At 38.7% G+C, this 21,155-nt stretch overlaps 1 protein-coding gene across 2 annotated transcripts in view; it reads right to left on the minus strand.

Annotated features, from left to right (window-relative positions):
- LOC146465527 (protein furry homolog-like) overlaps positions 1-21,155 on the minus strand; it is a 50,947-nt gene that overhangs the window by 14,201 nt on the left and 15,591 nt on the right. For both annotated transcript variants that reach the window (XR_014868232.1, XM_085128372.1), the window contains exons 13-44: positions 20,736-20,783; positions 20,509-20,617; positions 18,517-18,597; positions 18,302-18,358; positions 17,959-18,098; positions 17,210-17,320; positions 17,038-17,106; positions 16,431-16,514; positions 15,861-15,928; positions 15,595-15,725; positions 14,066-14,181; positions 13,734-13,818; positions 13,244-13,336; positions 12,900-13,141; positions 12,063-12,233; positions 11,581-11,620; positions 11,263-11,387; positions 10,579-10,636; positions 9,705-9,796; positions 9,292-9,357; positions 8,740-8,840; positions 8,247-8,352; positions 8,021-8,075; positions 7,443-7,553; positions 6,260-6,414; positions 5,525-5,635; positions 5,031-5,158; positions 4,125-4,378; positions 3,606-3,743; positions 2,965-3,039; positions 1,391-1,694; positions 381-624 (exon numbers count right to left, since the gene is read on the minus strand). Coding sequence is in view for 1 of the 2 variants with exons in the window: in XM_085128372.1 (XP_084984498.1) it covers positions 381-624; positions 1,391-1,694; positions 2,965-3,039; positions 3,606-3,743; positions 4,125-4,378; positions 5,031-5,158; positions 5,525-5,635; positions 6,260-6,414; positions 7,443-7,553; positions 8,021-8,075; positions 8,247-8,352; positions 8,740-8,840; positions 9,292-9,357; positions 9,705-9,796; positions 10,579-10,636; positions 11,263-11,387; positions 11,581-11,620; positions 12,063-12,233; positions 12,900-13,141; positions 13,244-13,336; positions 13,734-13,818; positions 14,066-14,181; positions 15,595-15,725; positions 15,861-15,928; positions 16,431-16,514; positions 17,038-17,106; positions 17,210-17,320; positions 17,959-18,098; positions 18,302-18,358; positions 18,517-18,597; positions 20,509-20,617; positions 20,736-20,783 (3,768 nt within the window). In the remaining variant the exon portion in view is untranslated. The remainder of the gene's footprint in view (positions 1-380; positions 625-1,390; positions 1,695-2,964; positions 3,040-3,605; positions 3,744-4,124; positions 4,379-5,030; positions 5,159-5,524; positions 5,636-6,259; positions 6,415-7,442; positions 7,554-8,020; positions 8,076-8,246; positions 8,353-8,739; positions 8,841-9,291; positions 9,358-9,704; positions 9,797-10,578; positions 10,637-11,262; positions 11,388-11,580; positions 11,621-12,062; positions 12,234-12,899; positions 13,142-13,243; positions 13,337-13,733; positions 13,819-14,065; positions 14,182-15,594; positions 15,726-15,860; positions 15,929-16,430; positions 16,515-17,037; positions 17,107-17,209; positions 17,321-17,958; positions 18,099-18,301; positions 18,359-18,516; positions 18,598-20,508; positions 20,618-20,735; positions 20,784-21,155) is intronic.

A 21,155-nucleotide genomic window follows, 5' to 3' on the forward strand; every position in this document is an offset into this window, starting at 1 on the left:
TGAAAGAATAAATGAGAGATCATCGGAGTTACGTACGCGACTTAAGCAGCTGCGAAAAGAAAGCTTGAAAAACATTCAGGCTTTCTTTTCGCAGCTGCTCTGCAATTGTCTCTCATTTAACAATTTTACTGTAAGCACAAACACAAGGATCAATTTTTTTTCTCTTCTTGTGCTTTCGCTTGTACTTGCGTCGCGTTCGTTTTCACTTGACATAAAGCTCTTATGCTTGTGCTTGCGTCACTAGTGAAAACCAGGCTTTAAAATTCATCCTAGCAATAAGACCCAAAGGACCCAAACAGAGCAAACTGAATAAAAAATGTTTATTCATTCCTGTGGTTCGTGTCCTAATGGACCTCGACAAAAGAAACCTTTTACTGTACCTGTACAACGAAGCCACATAAGGGGCAAAAGGCAGAATATCAGGAAGGGGTGAGAAATGTTTGTCACCCTCAGGGACTGGTAACGGAAGTGTCATGCCAGCATCCACAAGTCTGTGCGCCATGATGATCCACTCTTGTGCCCAGGCACCTTCCGGTTTCTCTTCCTCTTCGATCTGATCGATTTCTTCTGGCTCTGCCAAAGGCACAGCAGTTTCCACTGATTTCACTGGCTCAGGAGTAAGAACTGCAAAGAAAGTAAAGTGACACATTAAAAAGCGAAGAAGCAATTTTTAAGTTGTTCAATTGACGTTTAGAATGACAAGTGATCACCCACAAACTTATCATCTACATCTAACAATTACGAGACAATAGTTTCCCATCTCGTCTCAAGTACTGTGCAGGTGTGGGAACTACTAAGACAAAAATGTGCAGTGCATAGTGCAACAACACAATGTAGAAATAATTAGTCCTTAAAAGATGCAATGCAATGCAATTTCAAGGCACATTTGAGTAGAACTGTAGGAGCAAGCTGTTTGAAGCTACTCCAACAATACGTAACCAGTAATAAGATTGCCTAAGCATGGAACTAACCCAAAGGCTTGAGTTTGTTACTGACTCTCCTCCCTGGGTTTTTCAGTCGTTAGATTGTTAACAGTTACTTTCGTTGAATAAAGTTGATCTCTACATGTCGCCATTTAGAAAGTATACGCTACTGGATGGAGGCCGAGGGTCTACTTAAATAACATAGCACACAGTATCTTAGAAGGCAAATTATTTAAAGATTAGTGTTTTTCCTTCTTAACATATGTAAAAACTGAAGGAAACATTGGCATTTCCATACAAACATTCACCGTAACTCAGCGATAGAGCATCCGAGCTAGCAATCGGAAAGTCATAGGTTCGACTCCTGTTGAAAGAACTCGGAGTTTCTTTTTCCAAGTATGCCAGTATTACCGACTGAAAAAATACATCATTCATTCATTCATCAGGTTCAAAATACAGATTCTTACCAATCTCCATCCCTCTTGGAAGAGAGTCTCCCTTTTCTTTCCTTTCATCCTTGGCCTCTCTTCTCTCCTCTTTTGATTCTTTTCTCTCATCTTTCGATTCTTTCTTTGAAACTTCTTCTTCCGTTTTCATATCCTCCTTAGAACCGTTTTCCTGTTTTGTGGAGCCTTTCTGGGGCAATGCTCCCGCCCCCTCCCCTGAGGGGACTTCACTGACCGAGTCATGACTGGTTGACGACTTTTGCAAGGAACGGAAGTACGGTGCCTCGTCACAGCGCTCAAACTGAGACGCCACTGTTTCAGTCAGCTGTAAAAATAAAGACAATTACAAAATTCACATTAAATGACCAAATACTAACTCCTGTATCACAAGCACTTCCGTACTCTCAAGGGGAAAAACTGAGAGGGTCTCTATCCATTCAGTGGATCCCGGTTAATGAGGACGCCAAAGAAACAAGCAAAAGTACCCGTATTTTCCGGGTGTCCGTGTTAAGCGGGCTCTCAGAATAAACGTCATGGACACGTTTTATCGATGCGAAGACTAAAGCATGCAATTTAAAGTAAACTTAACGATATTTTTAAATATCGTTAAGGTATTAAAATACCTTACCTGTAACTTAAGTGCAAACCGAACAACCTTACGTTCATTCAAATAGTGTCGCACTAAAATTACTGTTCTCTCGGTGCTTCAAATGCGACTGACAACGTAATCATTTAAAACAGTCCGCGACGCTCTGCAGTGACAATTTCATTTTGTAGTTCAGCCAGACTAACTGAATAATTGACAATTTAAACAGTGCGCAGATAACTAGTGTTAGTAGAGCGAGGTTAACTTTGTATGAGAGCGTGTCACACGGGTCACAGGAAAGGGTCTATTGTGGTGTCAAAATTAGGCGGGCAAACGTAAGAGAAAATACATGAGCTTTCGTCGGCACAAACGATATTGTCTGTAATTAGCGAGTGTCCATAGAGCGAACTGTGACACTAGAAATTTTGTTTTGAAAGTTAGAGTTGTCCTCACTTTTCCAGCAGGCAGACAATATCTCTGAGCTGCTGTATGGCAATGACATAATTCGCGATTAGAGCGGTTTTCAATTGAGTGTGGAATGTAATATCGCGTTTGCTTTGGTTTTGCTTTACTAGACTTTATGATTGATTGGCAAAGTTCGCGCCAATTTCTCAACCAACCAAAACCAATCGTGCTTGGTCGCACGAGTTTTCGCGCGCTTGACGCAGGTTACATGTATTTGCTTCGAGCTCTGATTGGCTGACTGTACTGTTCATAACTTTTGTGACTGGCCAGAGAAATTACTTTGGTTTTGGTTTTACAACACTCAACTGAAAACCACTCCAGCTGACTATGACAATCTAACTACAGGAAAAATGATAACCAGGTTTTTGAATGGCTTCAACGTACTGAATTTAGCAAAATTTAGACCTTTCGTAAATAACTGACTCAAATTGAAGGGAATTTTTTACTTTAACTTTCGCGATCTTTTCTCTTTTTTCCTTTAATCCAATATCTAACATAGTCATCCTAAACACGCAAATTGTGCAATTGCCTTGAGCAGTTATACCTTGAGTTCTTCCATAAGTTCCTCAATGGTTTTCTGCTGGTTTGCACGCGCCACGTACACTGCAAGCTTCTTGGCCTAAAATAACAATGGTACCAAAGCAACTTAATCACTAATCACATTAATTTCAAACTCTGCCAGAAACAGAGAACTTGGCAATGTCTTCTTGACTCAACTCATGCCGGTGATGTAATCTTTACATTGCTAGTATGACAAGCAATCTAAAGCGACTGGCTGTGCAGTTGAAGAAGTCTGGGGAAGGGCCACCACAGAATCCACTTAACATACAGACCCTGGGACTACCAAGCGGCACGAAGCGTTTCTTTGGTTTGTTCGTGGAAACCCAAGATCCAACCGCGAACACGACTAAATGCCACGCTCATGCAAATGATGATACCGTATTTTCATTGAAGATATTACGCAACGCTACTTGTTAATCGGAAAGCCTCTATGGGTGTGTTAACAAGCTCTGTAAAGATGTCGAACAAAGAGGTACTCTCATATAAACTCATGCTCGCTTGGCATTGGGTTAGACATTGTGACGGACTTAAAACACCTGCAAAACTCTGGAAATGCGCCTCTATACTATGAAAAAACTTCAGAATAAAAACGTACTGTATTTGTCTTGATCGTATTTCACTTACATGAACGAGAACTTCAGAATTGCCGATGACTCCAGCCATGGCTATAAGATATCCCAGGATCTCATGAATGTTGTTCACCCAGCGACTACAAAGGCTGCCCCACGCTTCCTCGATTTCTTTTGAGAACTGCTCATCGTACTGAATATACAAAACAAGATGGGATAAGTAGCTGAACCGGCGTTAAAAACATATAATACAAATATATTAGCAGCAGAGAGAAGGGGAAAGTGGTGAGAAATTATAAATCATACGTACAGCTGTACATGTAAAAGGGACAAGACGTCCCGTACTTCATTCCAAAATTACAGCACGTTCATTTATCTACTAAACAAGGGCATGTCCTTCGGTGCTTACTGCACTCATCCTGATTTTTCACGACAATAACATAGTTGAATCAAGTGATTTAGTTGAATCCAGACCAGAGCATAAGGTCGCATTAAGAGCACATAAGGCTAGCATAGCTAAATATGGAATCTGTCTACAAATCAAGTCTTCTGAACAATAACAGTCAGGATTCACCTTAACAGTAATGTAGAACAGGTTGTTAAGAACCAACTGCGTAGCCTCCAGTGATCCCCACCCCTCCCCATCTAGTTCTACAGAAGACAAAACGCCAGTCTGTTCTTCTTCATCTGTCTCTATGTTCAACTCAGGGGGAGTGGGAGAGGCGTTTGACAAGTCCACCAGTTCAATGTTCGCTATCCATGGGAGCATGTACTGCAGAATACACCGCTGACCTACTGGGGATGTCATCTCAAATCGAGCTGTCATTTCTGTTGGTTAAAAAACAAATATCATCTAAACATATTTGCCTGCACTGCTTCCTTCTGGCAAAAAAACACTGCGTCTGATCAGCCGTCATATGAAGACTCACGATATAAGTTCTCTCAAGTTCAAACATAACAGCCGTGTTCACTTCCCGCCAAATTTTATACAGTTGCGCAAACAGAATACAAACAAAAGTAGGATTAACTTTCCACTTGAATTCAACACTAATAGGTCATTTCGAAACTACAAGTGGCACTGGGCTGTTTACATAAAGGGAGGAAGATCGTAGCACTAGGAAGATCCAAGAAGGCGGATCATCCTAGCGCCATATGTTTTCTGTATTCAGTGTACATGCGAAAGGTTGTAGTGCTTGGCCTAGCGATAGGATCTTCCTAGTTGCGAGATAGGAAGACCCGAGCACCTAGAAAACTACCTTCGCTCGGAAGTTCCTAGTACTAGGTACTAAAAAAAAACATGGCGACAGCTGGGCGTTCAGCTGCTAATGGCCGACAATTTTTCTTCTTTTCCTTCTCCGCTTGGTAACCACCCGACCAAAATATCTGCATGTATACCAAATCCATTCTAATCTTCCTAGTGCTTGGATCTTCCTCCCTCCATGAAAACAGGACCTAAGAAAGAACATTTCTCACAACAAACCTTCAAACATGTGGATGGTGATTTCCGGGTGAGCTGTGGCAAGCGCTTGAGACAAGGTCCTCTGACACTGCGAGTAAGCACAGCGTGACGTGCAGGACAAACTGGGAGATGAGAAACGAAAGAAACGCCTGCAACGAAGGATAAAAATATGTCAAATAACGAAAGAAATTGTTTGGATAAACACTGGCACATTGTAATCAGAAGAGATCATTCTCTTTCTAAGCATAAGAAAAAAAGGATGGTATCAACTCAAAACAAAAGTCATGTTTTCAAAGAAAGTTCTCTTTGACAAGAAAAAGTTGTGGAGGCTTCTCACTGAACGGAGCGAACGTTTAGGCACACAACTTTCAGGACATCATACATTCAGTTCATTTTTGTTCGTGCCGATACAATCTCTTGAGCAAAAGAAAGAACAACTATTGCAGAATCGATATTGTGACTTGCACCAACTCCAACAGAACATAAACAATTTTCGTGACTCGTACAAAAAGTACCTTTCAAGAAGTTGTAGAAGTTGAGCTGCCTTCTCTCTAATGTCCAGTGAAGAATCAGCAGTTTTAAACAGTACTACATTTAACATGGGAATCATCTCACACGGATAGTCACTGTAAATACAAATGTTTCAAATAAATCAGTTAAATACTTGTTCATCTTATCCAAGCAACCGAAGACATCACTGATAACATTAACATTTTCTTACTATATAACTGGCAGTGGTCGCTCTTCACGTTCACCGCTAAGATTTCTGAATGCAACTGAACCTTGTAATCTGGTATTTGTTCACTGGAAGGCCAGGATGCGCCGTTCATCGCTGCATTTTCACGTATAAAATTGATATCAACATCTTTGTTGGTTCTCAACTTATACAACAGGCCCCAGTTGTTCAAAGGCCGGATAACTTTATCCGCTGGATAAGGCACTATTCAGGGTCTAAAATATACCTCACGTTCAACGTTGTCCAAGGTTTTCCTACACTCCCAAGCATATTCGCTTGTACAAGAGAAAATACTGAAATCTTTTCCCAGATTGAAACTGTCGGATAGTGACTTATCCACAGGATAAAGTTATCCGGCCTTTGAACAACTGGTGCCAGAAGGCCACAACTTTAAAACTAAACTATTCTTCCTTCAACTGGTTTCCCAGTCCACCTCCTTAAGTCCACAAATTTATTAAAAAACCCTTCCTTTCACTTGTTGGAGAAAAAGAACAAAACAATGTAAACAAGTTACCGCTTCGTAAAAACAGAAACCAGTGCCTTGAAACAGCCACTAACCACCAGCCTCGCACCGGTGTAGCACTTGTCTATTACCCAGTGGAGTACGGAAGGGATGTTGGGGTTGTTTTCCAGCAGATGCACAAGAGTAGTGTGTCCTAACTGATGAATCTGATGATTGAAGAGACAACGGATCAATAAATATAACAAATGAAACTACATAGTCTCCAAATCTTTCATCTCAAATAATACAAAAATCGAACTTCTCAGTTCTGCCGCGCAAATTCGACAGAAGTATTTTGCACGTAACAAATTTTGAAGAGGTATAACCTTAAAACTTGAAACTACGGTGAGATTTTGGTAAAATGTTCAAATATAAAATGATGCAAAAACTGAACTGAAAATTTAGCAGGGATGTTTTTCCCATTATCGCCATTTACAAATAAGAAAGAACAGGACTTCTCCTGCTATCTGTGGCTCGCAATCTTTAAGACTGCACTTCATTCCGATATAATCAAGAAACTGCAGAATAACGTGTGGAGAAAAAACAGTCGTTACTTTAACTTTGGCCATTTGTATAATTATTTTTCAGCAGTTAGCTAAGCAAACAAAATAGTTTTTTGCAGAAGTTTGGTCGTTTGGATATTCCGATTAATCTGAAATCCCAAATAGGAATGGCCAGAACTACAGTCGTAGCTCCTAATGCATGCATCCCATATTTGCTTTTATGGTCTCCCAATCCAACGAACCACTGACTTCACGCAACTACTAATGCAGGGGTACTTTTGCGCAGTTTATGACTATGTCGGAAAATCAGATCTCAGCAAGGGCTGTTACAAAAGAATACTGGGTGTAACCACACATTCTACAGAGATAATTAAACAACGATCATTACAGAAAGTTTTACAATACATAACAATGAATGGAAATGTTTACGAAATTGCTTAATTGTCTCTGAGAAATGCGATGCAAGATTAGTACCAATTTTCTTTTTCAATTCCAATAACCTTTGCTAAGATCTGCTTTTCCCGCATAGCCGCGCAAAAATATCTTCGATTTAGTAGGCACCATCCTTACATTAAGAAAGCAGTTTTCACAGAGCATCCTTAGATGCGCAGAACATATGCGCAGTGACAAAAGGAGGCACAGTCGTTAAGTTGGTGCTACCAGTATGTAATCAACAACAGCAGAAAACCAACCTTTTCTTTGGGTGAGTTGAGAACTGTCTGCAGCCAGTTGTAAAGGTAACCACCACTGGTAAGGCCTTTAGGGTCAAATGTTGGACCACATTGCAGCAAGCCACACATAGCCTGAACAAGAAAACATACATGAAAAATGAATTCAAACCATCATGTGACAGATGACAGAAGAACAAACGAATAAAAGAATTTGGAAAGCACAAGTATGAAAATCAATGAAAACATTCAACAATTATCCTCGAAATCGTACGAAATATCGCCTGATACTTAGCCGACAAGGTTGTAGACCGAGTTGACTAAAATCAGGGGATATTCCGAACGATTGAGCAGGATAATTGCTTTATTATTCAACACAGTGATAAGAAAGCACAGTGTTCTTGCAGTAAAGCTGGAGACGATCTTTATTTTGCCATTTTTCTCCCCCACACACCAAATTACGTATATCGCAGGATATCTGTTGACTACGGTCGACGGATATTCTGTGCACCATGACCATAATTTTTATTTGGGCCGTGTTACAATGTATTGAATAATACTTTATTATAACTGAATGTACTTCAACAAAAAGGAGTTCTTACATGAAGAGAAGCCAGCTCCAAATCATTGCTTTGTGCGCTTGGGATGAGTGGGGTTCTGGAACAAAAATAAGGCAAATTATTAATACGGCAACGCTAAAAGCACAACGTGACATTCGAATAACATCCTATTTCATGTAAAACTATCTCGTGAGATGAAGAAGAAAAGTAAAGGTGTAAAAACAAACTAAAAATTTCAGTTAAATGAAATACAAAGCCATTGGTTTACTTTTCAAGTCCAGGGGCCTTTACTCCAAAGTGAGCACACCAGCTGCTAAACAGGAAAAACAGGCTACAGCGCATGTCATCAGGAAGAAGGTTCCGCTGAAGAGATGCTGTCGAGAATAAAACGAGTTAAGTTAGAGCAGTAGTCAGAATTAGAAGCACTATTCAAAATTATACTGCACATAAGTATAGTTTCTAAAGAAATTGTGGGGAGTAGAAACAAATGTTTGGTTCATCAACAGAGTTGAGAACTAAAGGCAAATTGGCCACCGTAAAGAGATTCGAGTGTTGACGTTTCGGGCTTTAGCCCTTCGTCGTTTCGCTCTGACGAAAGTCTAACGCTCGAAACGTCAACACTCGAATCTCTTCACGGTGGCCAATTTGCCTTTGGGTCTCAACTCTGTTGACAAACCAAATAAACGGTGCATAAACTGTCTCAGTGATTACTAAGACGTGATCAACGAAAACTCAGATGCAGTGTCATGAGTTTGACTTACCAGGGACTGAGGTGATCATTTTATAAAGAAAAAGAGCAAAGTGAAGTCTGAGCTGCATCACAGCTGGCATGTCCTTCTCGCTTTCACTCTCCAGATACACTCTGTTGACAAGAAAATTCAACGTTAACAGCTTGCCTTCCTGAGAAGCAACGAAGGCAAAGAATAAACCGTTTTTCGTTCAATTGGCAACATTAAAAAATTCAAAGACACTTAAGATTTGTGCATTGTGAAAAAGTTGATGCTCATAATGTAAAGCGCTTTTGCGCACGCAAGAGAGGGTCATGATTTTGCTGAACATGGAAATTTACAATTGGAACAACGCGTGCTTGTTTCCAGGGGCCTCGACTACTGTTTCTCAGTGCAGGTTTCACATTCAAAATTTTGCCCCGACTGAAAAGATAAGACGCTCATTACGTTAGGTCAACTTCTTGGAGGGAGAATTAAGATCCATTGATACTAACTCACAGTGTCGGCTTAACGCTGATGATGAAAACACGAAACATAACTTAGCTGTTCTTCCAACCTTAGCAGAAAGTTCAATGTTCTACTAACCTCGTTCCCTCAATGTACTCGATAAATAACGAGCTTAACCCATCCTCTGTCACCAACTCACTGGCACTAAAAGAACAAAAACTTGCAACTTTAGTATAAGCACACACAACACCTAATACCAGATATCACCCACAGACAAGTGTTAACACATCTGTTTTGTTTCAAACTTTGTATTCACATGTGGACTGTCCTTTCTCTTTGGTTCTACCTTTGTTTGTTTGTTGGTTGGTTGGTTGGTTGGTTGGTTGGTTGGTTGGTTGGTTGGTTGGTTGGTTGGTTGGTTGGTTGGTTGGTTGGTTGGTTTGGTTCCACGCAGGTGAAGGTTACCTTTCAAGTGTATGATCTTACAGGTGTAATTTGCAAAGAACTAACCGCTAGCTTATTACTAGCAAGTGGATCAAATCCATGCTGACCTGTCACTAAAACAGCCATGCTCAGCATTGAGCTCAAATATCCGTGCTAGATACGCTCTAAGAACATCTCGTTTTCTTTTCCTTCTGACACTCTGTAGATAAAAGTAAGGACTTGGTTAGCCGATAGGTCAATGTGCAGGAAGAACTAAACAGATCAACTATTGTGCTGTATTACATTGGCTGTGAGGTTGTCATGGACTGGCCATTTTCATGCCAGGACCTGTACATGTATGTTCAAAACTATAAGATATTGCCAATGCAGCTAGAGTTCTTGCTAACAGTTATTTTGTAATACGAGTAAGACATCTAAATTTTATGGTCAAAATTCATAAAACTGAACCGTTTAAGCTGCAAATTTTCAAAAAGCTTTCGGAAAAGCAAGCCAACAGACCCCACTTGAGGCTCAAACCTTCGCGCTCAAAAAATCTCGGTTAGCCATGTAACCAATTCCAATAGCATAAGACCCAATCCCTCATATACTATCCCTGAATACATATTGCATAATGTAAAGAATGCTTCATACCACAGAGCTATCCACCAGATGCTATTACGGAGTTTTACAACTCTGCCCGTGCATTACACTTTTTGGTACATTTCTTTGGCGTCAACTGCACTACTAGGACGTGAAATTTCCTGATGGGACACTTTATGGAGGACGTAAACACATGACGAAGAATTTTTCTTTCTCTTTCTAAACTTGGGTGCGGTCTCCAAGAATTCATTTCCAGAAAATTTCACCTACATTTGACATTTAAAGCAAGTTGGAATAATTGCGACGACGTTTGAAAAAAATGCAAATTCATTTTAATGGTGACGTTCTCGCTGCCGTCGCCGTTGCTTAATTTCCCTAGTTTTCTCCAAAATTGTATTTTACCTCTGCACGTCTGTCAAGACCCTCACGGAGGAGAAAGTGAAGCTCATCAATGAATTCTCTGCAAGAGAATAACAAAAACGCATAAGCTGATTTAATAAATGGCAAGATGAAACAGAGAATTATTTTCCAGTTGAATTACATGGTGTTGTTCCTGTCTTGCACTTGTCCACTGGTGTAAAATACGGTAGTGCACTGTCGAATTTTAAATATTTAAGTCTGACAATCTTTAAGTTTTATGCATTCATCTGTATTTTCTTTCAACGTTAATCTTTACCGAGGAAGCTGACATCACGCAAAGTACGTGAAAGTGCCTCAAAAAGAAAAATTACAAAATAAAAGGGAGAAAAGTGCAATGAGTAGCAAATATAAAGAAAACATTTAACATAACGAATAAGAGTAAATTAAGAAAAGAAGAAAGAAAATTAAGAACAATTACAAGCTAGGAAACTGCACTAAAAATAGGAACTATGAATTAAAATTTGGCTTTGGACAAGCCACGCTTCAGCGTACCCGTAAAAAATGAAAGGTACCGATACGCACTTTTGTGTGGCACTTTTTAGTTTTAAACTAATGGACGATCAGAAAGATGATCACTGAAAATAGCATGCTAAGTTCTATTTTATTCCACTTTCAAGCCTGTAGAGGATTGTGTGAGGGAAAGTAGAAAACTGAAAAAGAAGCTACCTGTAAGAGCAAGGGCTGGTCCTACCAAGGCCAACAATCACTGCCTCCCTGATATCAGAAACATCGCTCTTCAGCAATGGAACAGCAAACCGGAACAAACTGTCAACTATGCTGGGAGAAGGTGGCTGAGAAAGGAGACAAAATAAGGCAAGAATTAGACACTTGCAGGCAGCTGACTGTGGTTCATTGATACATGTCACGTTACATCTAGATCTTGACTTTCTTCTCACTCACAGACAAAATGCTCCGCATTTCTCTGGGTCAAACATGACCAAAAACAACGGCTTTTAATTTATACATAAAATTAATGAGACTTACTCTGGAGTCACCCTTGGTTTCCGAACCTTCTGAAGATGCTCTGAAAATTGCAGTGAAAAGGAAAGTTAGCGCGTGATTTAATTAACTGACACTTAATTTTGACGTCCGTATTTCATTCCTTTAGGTTCTCTCAAGTGGACGGCAATGGCAAACAAACATTTTCTGATTCTATAAAGCAAGAGCTATCTGGGTAAACAAATTCCAAGTTCAGATACACTTACATGTAAAATCGAAAATCCCACATCACCAGTTCTATAGTGAGATATAAGGGACTAAGAATCGAGGACAATGACCCCACCGAAAATTTAAAGCGATAATCCCTTCTTATTTAATTATTTGCATAATGTGGCCGAACTATACAGGAGCTGAATTCGAAGAAGCGGCTTTCAATTTTAGAAAGAGAAAGAAAATCCACCCTCGTATCGTTTTCTGACGTTCCGTCGTTGCCGCCGCTGCTTAAGTCTCTATTAAATGCCGTTTACCCTCCATCCTGCTCTGGTGAGTCACTCCGCAGCGGAGGAGTCCGAGGATATGCACAACAGGCGAAGATCAGGTAATTTCTGAACAGGCAAACATGATTCATGTTCATCGTTTTCTTTGGTCCTCTGCTGTAAACTGATGACAGGCTTGTGATTGAATCTATTCCAGAAGCACTGTGAACAGAAATGTACGGCTGATGAGTTACTCATTCCTCAGGTCTTTCCAATGGACAAAACAAGCCAAAAGGCCTGTTAGTGCCAGTGCACATCTGTGGTAGCACTACTTCTCACCCTCCACCAACCCCACTCCCTGCCCAGCCAGGATGCGATGCTATGCGTCGCAGCATTTCATATGCTTCCCTCTGTTCTCCCCTATCACTCTTGGAAACCTAACTACACACCAGGATGGAAAGAGATTACAGTCTAGAGAAAACCAGGACTCAAAGAAGCAACTTTCAAGCCAAGACTCTCTTAAAGCATATTTACAATTTCTGTAGGTACACCAATCAGTAAACCCAATAATTGTAATTTGTTATTTTTTTACGCAGGTCAGAAGAGACATTTTGACCAGAAACCAAATTTACCAAGGGAATTATATAAACATCATGTGAAACAAAGGACAACTTACAAACTGCCTGACAAGGATTTTAATCAAAACTGAAGACAGTGAAACAAACAGGACAAATAGAAGAAGTTACTTGTTGCATTTGAGAGTTTCATTGTTTGAACCGATTACATGACCCAAAGGTTAATCAGACTGATGGACAACAAACTCAGCATTGGCTCTGAAACACGGTTACCCAAACAAATCAAACACAAACAAGAAAAGTAACTATATACCCTGAATCAATTAAGGCATAGACAGTGACAAGACGGTTGAAGACACTGGGCCAACTGAATTGGATAGCAGATGGGCACAGTTCAGGCAGGTACCACTTGTTAAGGAGGCCCGCCACGAGTGACGACCAAAAGAAACTGTGCAATGAGATGTTCAGCTGTTCTCCTGTTTCCTTGTCCATGTTCCCAGACAGTCGCTCGTTCACAACTAAGATGTCAACATTGCCCAGAGGCCCTGAAAAAAGCTAAGAAAAACAAAGAAATTTTGGGTTTGAGACAAGTGCTTGGGAATACAGTGATATTAAGTTCAAAGAAAATTCAAAACGAGTTAGAGATAATTGTTATACCTTCTCACTCTGTGGGACAGAATGAAGCACTTTCTCAAGCACTGTTGGGAACACTTGATCTATCACGTCTATTACCACTTTCTCAGCTTTTTCCTATATAAACGATAACATGTTTAATGTCCAATCTCTTAAATTCATTAAAAAAATTATCACTGTACTATTTACCAAAACAGCTCACGTGTGTGCTTTTATATATTGCACAAGCCCTAACTTTAATTACTTTGATGTAACTACCTACTGCAATCAGCTAGTGTTATAAGTCTGTGTGTAGCATCGTCTGCATTTACAATATAAATGTACTCGTTACAGTCTCACTGTTTAAATGTATTGTGTAAACTGCAAGGTTGTATGTTACAAATTCATAGCACATAACAGTAAACACACTGCAACGTATAGAATGAGTGGCTTAATTATTTTGTTCAGCAGTAACCATTTGCAAGCAAGAATGTAACTAATCTGTAATAGCACTGAAAGGTCATCAATACCATACCTTCTCATTAAGATCCATTAAACTGGATAATGTTCGAACTTCCTTCAGTACGAGCAGGGCCAGCTTTCGTATCACAGGATGTATACTGTACAGAAATGCAAAAATAACTTACGTGACCTTATGACATTATTCATACAGGAAATTAACTTACAGTAAATAACACTAGAGGCATGAAGCCATCAATATCACAACAAACAGAACATAGGGTTGATTTCCGCAACTGGGCATATTTCCCGAAAAGTGGCTGGTAATCGGGCCTAGTAAGAACAGTGAGCCATTAATTCTATTTTACTGAGCAAACAAGCTGTAGAACAAAACGAGAATGCATGTACCTGCAGAGCATAACAAGAGCAAAGCCTTCCACGTTCTGTAAGACTGTGATTCTGTCAACTTCCTTCTCATTTGGCAGGCTGTGAGCAGACAGTTCCAGCTGCATGTGTTGCCCAGCCTAACAGTAAAACACATCAGTATGGTAGAGAAACACATGTGAAACATCGCATTTGCCCACAAGAGAATCACGTAAGTGGCCAGCAAATGTATGATACCAATTAAAAATAATCAAAAGCATACACCTGTATCTTTATAGATGTTTGGATCAACTTTGGAAATTTTTTAAATTACCCACTGCAATTCTCTGAAAAATTTGCAAATTCCCTGGAAACGTTTCAGACATCTTTGGAACATTTCGGATATCTTTGGTAATGTTACATGTAGAAACTTAACATCTTTGGAATCATTTCACACATCTTTGGAAAAAACATTTGAGTTGTATTTGGAAACAACTGGGCAATTTTGGGACAACTTTCCAAATGAATGGGACATCTTTGGAAAGATTTCAAACATCAAATGAATTGCAAATGTATGCAACATCTTGGAAATGTTTCCCAGATCTTTGGAAACATCCCGGACATCTTTTGAAACGTGTCAGACAAATTGTAATCGATTGGGTCATCGTTGGAAACGTATGAGGCACCTTTGGCAAAGAATGGGACATCTTTGCAAATGTATGGAACTTCTTAGAAACGTTTCCAAATCTTTGATCTTTGGAAACATTTCTGACATCTTTGGAAACATCTGAACCATTCTTGGAAACACTGGGGCATTTTTGGAATGTTTTTGAAACAGTGCAGACATCTTTGGAACAATTTGGGTCATCACTGGAAATGTTTAAGACATCCTTGGAGATGTTTGAGACATCTACGTGTGAACACATTTGGCGCATCTCTGGGAACATTTACCATGAGTTCAAAAATGATTGACAGGAATTTTGAAATGATTACAACATCTTAGGAACTGTTTCTGTCATCTTTAGAAACACCTGAGGCACCTTTGGAAATGTTTGGAACATCTTTGACAACATTTGGAGCTTCTTCTGAAACCTTTCGAATGGCTTTGGAACATCTTTGGAATCTTTGGCACATCTCTGTAAATGTTTGGAGACCTATGCAAACACTCTGGAAACAACTGGGTTACCTATGAAAATGTTTTTGACAAGTAAGAGAGATGTCTCCATCATCCAAAGATAAATCTTTGAAGATGATTGGGACATCAGAAATCTTCCACAACATTTTGAGGATTTGTATAAAATTATCTGATTGAGAAAAGAAAGGTTGTTTCTTGGTCATGTAGACAAGATAGTGCTTTTGAAATGGGTAGGAAAATCTTGGGGAAAGTAAGGGGCTGATTTAAACATGTTTGCGCATCTCTGATTCACCAGCTGAAATATGTGTGGCATGTATAGATAAGATTGCAAATTTTTATTAATTTTTAAGATATATCTTTCAAAATTTTTGAAAAAGCACTTTCAAAATGTTTCATACCAATTTGGAAATGTTCTGCTATCACTGTAAACGTGACCCACCTTAAGATCTCCAGAACCAGCAGAGAGAGCAGTCCTCCATTGAGCCAGCAATTGTAACAGCATGCGCAGTGCACTGTCCAGCAGTGACGGCAAATTATCTTGAATCTCACGCACAATAACATTTATAAAGCCTGTCAGAGATTTGACTTTGTTATTGCAATGCTATAAATTTTTCCATAATTATGACCACAAAAGTGATAAATTGTATTCATGTTTAAACACTTGGCAATAGTGTAATAATCACACTAAAAAGGGTATAAATATACCTAGAATAGTGGTTTCCCTCCAGTCAGCAAAGTTAAGCACAAAAGATTGAAGAGATGAAAGGGCCAGCCTAGAAAGAAACAAACCATTTAAAATCATGAACTACACAAGTCAAACCTGGAAAGGAATGGAAACCCTTATTTAAAGACAATAAATCTAGAAACACATCACACACTGCAATTTTGTCTAAGGTGGGTATAAACCTCAATGTTTAAAAACAGTGTATAAAAAGCACTGAACCATGATGACAACTAGATTACTACAGGCAAGAAGAGAAGGTTCATAGGGGCCGCTGTTTGGGAAAAGCTGACAAGGTAACCTTTCCTAACCATTCATTTTTATCTGGCCTCGTAGCTTAGCAGTGGATTTGATTTGCCCCAAGGTCACAGATGTTTTCTTTCCCTCATGTGGTCCCTCATCTCCTTACTAGGGTAATCACTCAGTAGGAATTTCACGGGTTCACTTTCAGTAATTAGCACTTTAAATCTTTTTAAATCTGTATAAAAAACTATTCAAAAGTTAAAAAGTTTTTATTAAAAACAGTTTAGCTTGTACATAATTATTTCTCTCACCCTCGCAATTCTTCATCCATGTGAACAGTTAGACGAGACAGAAGATCCACAAGTTCTACTTTAGTCATGCCTTCAGGAATACACCTTTAACAAAAAACAATGTTGTTTTAGATCATCAGCCAGAAAAGCATCACAATGTCCCTTTAGTGATGAATATTTTCATTTTTATTAAAAAAAAAATGCTTTTCCCTTGTACTCCCAATGCCACTTATGCCAATACCCATCACTCAAAACCAGCACACATGCCACACATTGCCACATACATGTATGCCACGCATTGAAATTCAAATCCTACCAGCATGAAGGATGTTTGTCCCATGAACCTAGTCTAGTTTAGTGGCCTTAGCTCCCCTGAGTCTCCTGTAGCTCAGTGGTAGATCATCCAAACTAGTAATCATAAGGTCTCACATGTAGGTTCGACTCCTGATGCAAGCACTAGGATTTCCTTTTACCAAATACATGTACATGTATGACTGTGTCACTCACTGACAACATACATATTTCTCAAAACCCTCTGTGGTAAGCCAAAACAACAACACAAGTTACCACATCTTCAATTCCAACAATGAACATCCAAATCAATTCACCATACATGTACACACTGTACCTTGGGATGGCAGCAATGCAAGTACGGAAAAGCTCGATTTTTGGATCAACCTTTGGTTTTCTTTCACCCCTGGAATATAAGATGGCATAATTACACAAGCAATCAAAATGGAAGTAGGGAAAATGGAAAATAAGGGCTACAAAACATCAAGAAAATTGAGAACAATACTAACGCAGCAATTTCTTCATGCTCCTTTTGAGAACAATGTGGATTAGTCATCATCATGGGTTTGCCAATTTGTACATCTAAGGTTCTTATGATGCTATCCAGGGCTTTCCTGATGCTGTTAATAAAATCACATGACTTACAGTAAGTAAACCACAAAATCATTTAAGAACTATAGCTACAGTAGCTAAAATTGTGAAGAACAAGTCTGATTACAGCACAAGGCAAAAATTAAATTTTTTTTGTTTATATATTTCATAATAATGACTCCAACATCCAATCAGCTGATATAAATACTGCATATAATTTTTTTTAAACAGATTTCTGCCTGGTCATCTGATGGCTAGCAAGTCTACTCACAGATTATCAACAGTCAGAGACAAATTAAACCTACATGTAACCTGGGACAGGGACAGAAGCTTTTCACATTGACTTATTGAATGATTGTATGAGCAGGAGTTTCAATATTACTTGGCCCAATGGGTGATTTAATACAACAGAATGGAGGAAATGGGGCTAAAACAGTTCGGTTGCCAGACTTGAAATCTTGAAGTTCCAGGTTCAAGTCTTGCTCTGTTCACGTTCACAGTGATCTTGAGTTCAATTCATCATCAATGCTGATAACACAACCAGCTACATGTACTGTACTCTGCCTCCTGTTGGAATTGTAAACCACTTTAATATTATCTGAATGTTTGAAAGCTTGGGACCACTAGCACCTAGTATTTCTTTATTCTTATTTTAATCCCCAGTTACCTGTGGTAGTAGTTTGCCAGTCCAATGCTGCTAGCTTGGCTCTCAGTTAGATTCTTCATGGAAGGTACCCGTCTGACCCTCACAGTGTTACCAGACGGCAGTGGAGTGGTGCTGGTCGGCATTGCAGGTGGATCTGAACCCTTTAAACAGAAACAGGAAGTTAAGTACATGTAACAACTTCGGATATTTTGAAGGATAAGATTAAAATAAAGTTTAAGATGCAAAAATTACAAACACCATTTCACGCTTAGCTTGATTGTTAACAAATTAATTAATGGGCCAGCACTTCTTATAATCTAAGTTCAATTTCCAATGCTTGGTTGAGGCTTTATAGGAATCTCACCTTTCTTTGGAGACTATCAGCAATGATAAAAAATGCCCGGAGGCCAATGTTCATTCTCTGAAGAAAATTACCAGTCACAGATTAGTACATGTAAATGACAAAAGAAAAATTCCCATGACACAATAAAAAAAATTGTGCTACATGAAGCTACATGTACATGCCACACTTTAAAAATCAGAAAAATACTCAGATGCAAATATACAGTGGTACAGTACCTCTGGACTTATCTGTCGTGATGTTCTCCCAACACTTAGCAAGTCAAAGATGATGTCGTGCATGGCAAAGTCAAGCTTTTCCTAATAAAGAAAGAGAACATAAACATTATGATGAGTAGCACAATCACCGTACCCATTTCTGTAACATGCCAGAAAATAATGAAATTTTTTATTTTGGGGTATAATCACTTCTTTTGGTTTATTTGAAACTCATACTTACAAATCTTACTGATTTTTAGGAAAATATTACATTTTTGTCTTGTTTAACTGAATTTTTAATTTACCCATGAGCCCTTGCGGGCGTGGTCTTTCCCACAAATTATCAATTTTGTGTTCACTGGTGCAAGTAAAAAGTAAAAATGAAATGTTTTGACCTCTAAACAGATCTTTTGGAATACATAGAGGCTAATTTCTCCTCATTCAGATCTACTGGCACTCTAAACACTGTCTTTCTACTCCTCTTTACAACATGAAGATTGCTCATATCCGGAAAAATTAATTTCCCTGAAAAATGTCTCAGGCCTCCCCTGTAACATTCATATCAGGAGAGGTTACTAAGCTTTTTCTTCAACACGAAAGCATGGTGTCTTTGCGAAGTAAACTGTACTCCGCTTTCAATATGGCGTCAACATCGCGAAAAACGTAGCGACTCAATGAAAAGGTAATATTTTGGCCATTTTAAAAGCTATGAGGACGAGAGTATGGAAATAACAAGGGGAACTTGTGAGCATTCAGATCTGCTCGGTTTCATAACCCAATTGTACCTTGTTTGGATCACGGCGGTGAATGAAAAGGTGAGTTCTCAAAAAATATTATTGCATAATTGCGTTTCAATAAACCGTAGCGACTTCTTTGAGCTATCATTTCTCCGCTTATAGTCGATGCCTTTGACTGATTTTTCCCTACGTTAAAACATTAAGTATGAGCATTTAGTTGATATGTTTTTATTCCCTCAGATATCAACTTGAGCTCTACTACGGACAACAACATAGTGAACCTCTAAATTCTTCAACGAAGCGTTACAGGAAGGATACTCGAGAAAGATGAATCCTTTAAATGTGTTTTAATAAATTTGAAATGTTGAAATTTTGCTCAAACGTATTGTTTATTGTGTGTTATCACTAGGTATAATCCGTTTGGCCATACAAGCTTCCTTTTTTATGAAAAATGTTTTTGAAAATTTTTACCGCGAAGATTGTGTTACGCGTTACAGTCAAAATTTGCTTATTTTCTCATCTTTTCCCGCTATTTTTTCAAAAATAAAAATGTAGTTTACACTTTTTACACTTTTATGGTAATTAACAATGTCAACCACAGCTTTATGCAAAAATCTTAAGCTTTATTGAAGATGTTTGATAGAATAAATCAATGAAAGTTTTCCTACCACCCCCAAATGGGCATGATGATTGTGCTACTCATCTATGTGTACTTATGTTAGAAAGGGCATATGAATACATGTTAAGGCATCTTAACAAAGATCAAAACACAATGATAATAGTCAGAGTTGATTCACCAACTTCTGACTATCTATTGTAACCCCCCCCCCCCCCCAACTTGTCCAGCTGGAATGTTTTAAATTACTGCAGAATCTCAGAACACAACTACATAATTGTATTCTACTGAACTTATGTCCAGAAATGCGCCTAACCCTGAATTTGTTGTCATTCTCATAATTGACTTCATGTTTGACAGAATTACTTGTGTTTCAGTTAGAGTTAAGGTTAGACGACACCTTGTAATTTCTTTCATACAATTGATGCATGTTATTAGCATGCATTTCTGGACATATCGGTATTACCTCCTAGTAACAGCTCAGCAAACGTATATAATCTTTGGAAAGGGCAACATTATTGAAATTATAATACAGTTGGACACAAAAAACGGCTGTTTTCATCAGTTAAACATCACAATGATTACAGACATCTCTCCCTAATCATTGTACAAATATGTGCACTGTACACTCTCTGAAAATAACATGTAATTTCCTTTTACCTGAGCAATGAACTGTATAATCTTCACAAAATAGTTCAACGGAGCTTCCCTTGGAACAACAGCACGGGAACCCCGAGGGAACAAGGCATCAGTGATACTTCGTAGACGACTGAAAACAAGCACAGAAAATTACTTAGGAAAAAATGTACATTCTTATAACAAATTCTTGAGTTTATGAAAAATATCCATGGGAATAAAAAAAAATTGACTTTTCTTGGTCAAATTACCTGACTGTTGCTGTGTTACTCTCTCCTTTGATTCTGACCATGTAAACCCTACACATTCAACAGGAAATAATAGTTACCATAAGCACAACAGAAATGGGAGATACAACTGGTGTACACCCTGTAGTTCCAATAATATGCCCCCTGAAAATAAGCTGCTAAAAGGATTCACACAAAAACTGGGAAAGACAACTCCATGAGTTTTAATCCAATTCTGTGACCTCAAAATTGACAGAAAAAGTGAACTACTGACAAGAGGACTGGTGAGAGCAATGAGTGAAATGCTCCACTAGCTGAACATTTTGATGCTTGATAGACTGTTTCCTAAATTATATATTTATTAATTAATTTATTTTTCTTCCTTACTTATCCTCTTGTTATTTATTTATTTATTTATTTATTTATTTATTTATTTATTTATTT

The sequence above is a fragment of the Pavona decussata genome, unplaced genomic scaffold (assembly GCF_977016875.1).
Source record: "Pavona decussata unplaced genomic scaffold, jaPavDecu1.1 SCAFFOLD_156, whole genome shotgun sequence".
NCBI lineage: Eukaryota > Metazoa > Cnidaria > Anthozoa > Scleractinia > Agariciidae > Pavona > Pavona decussata.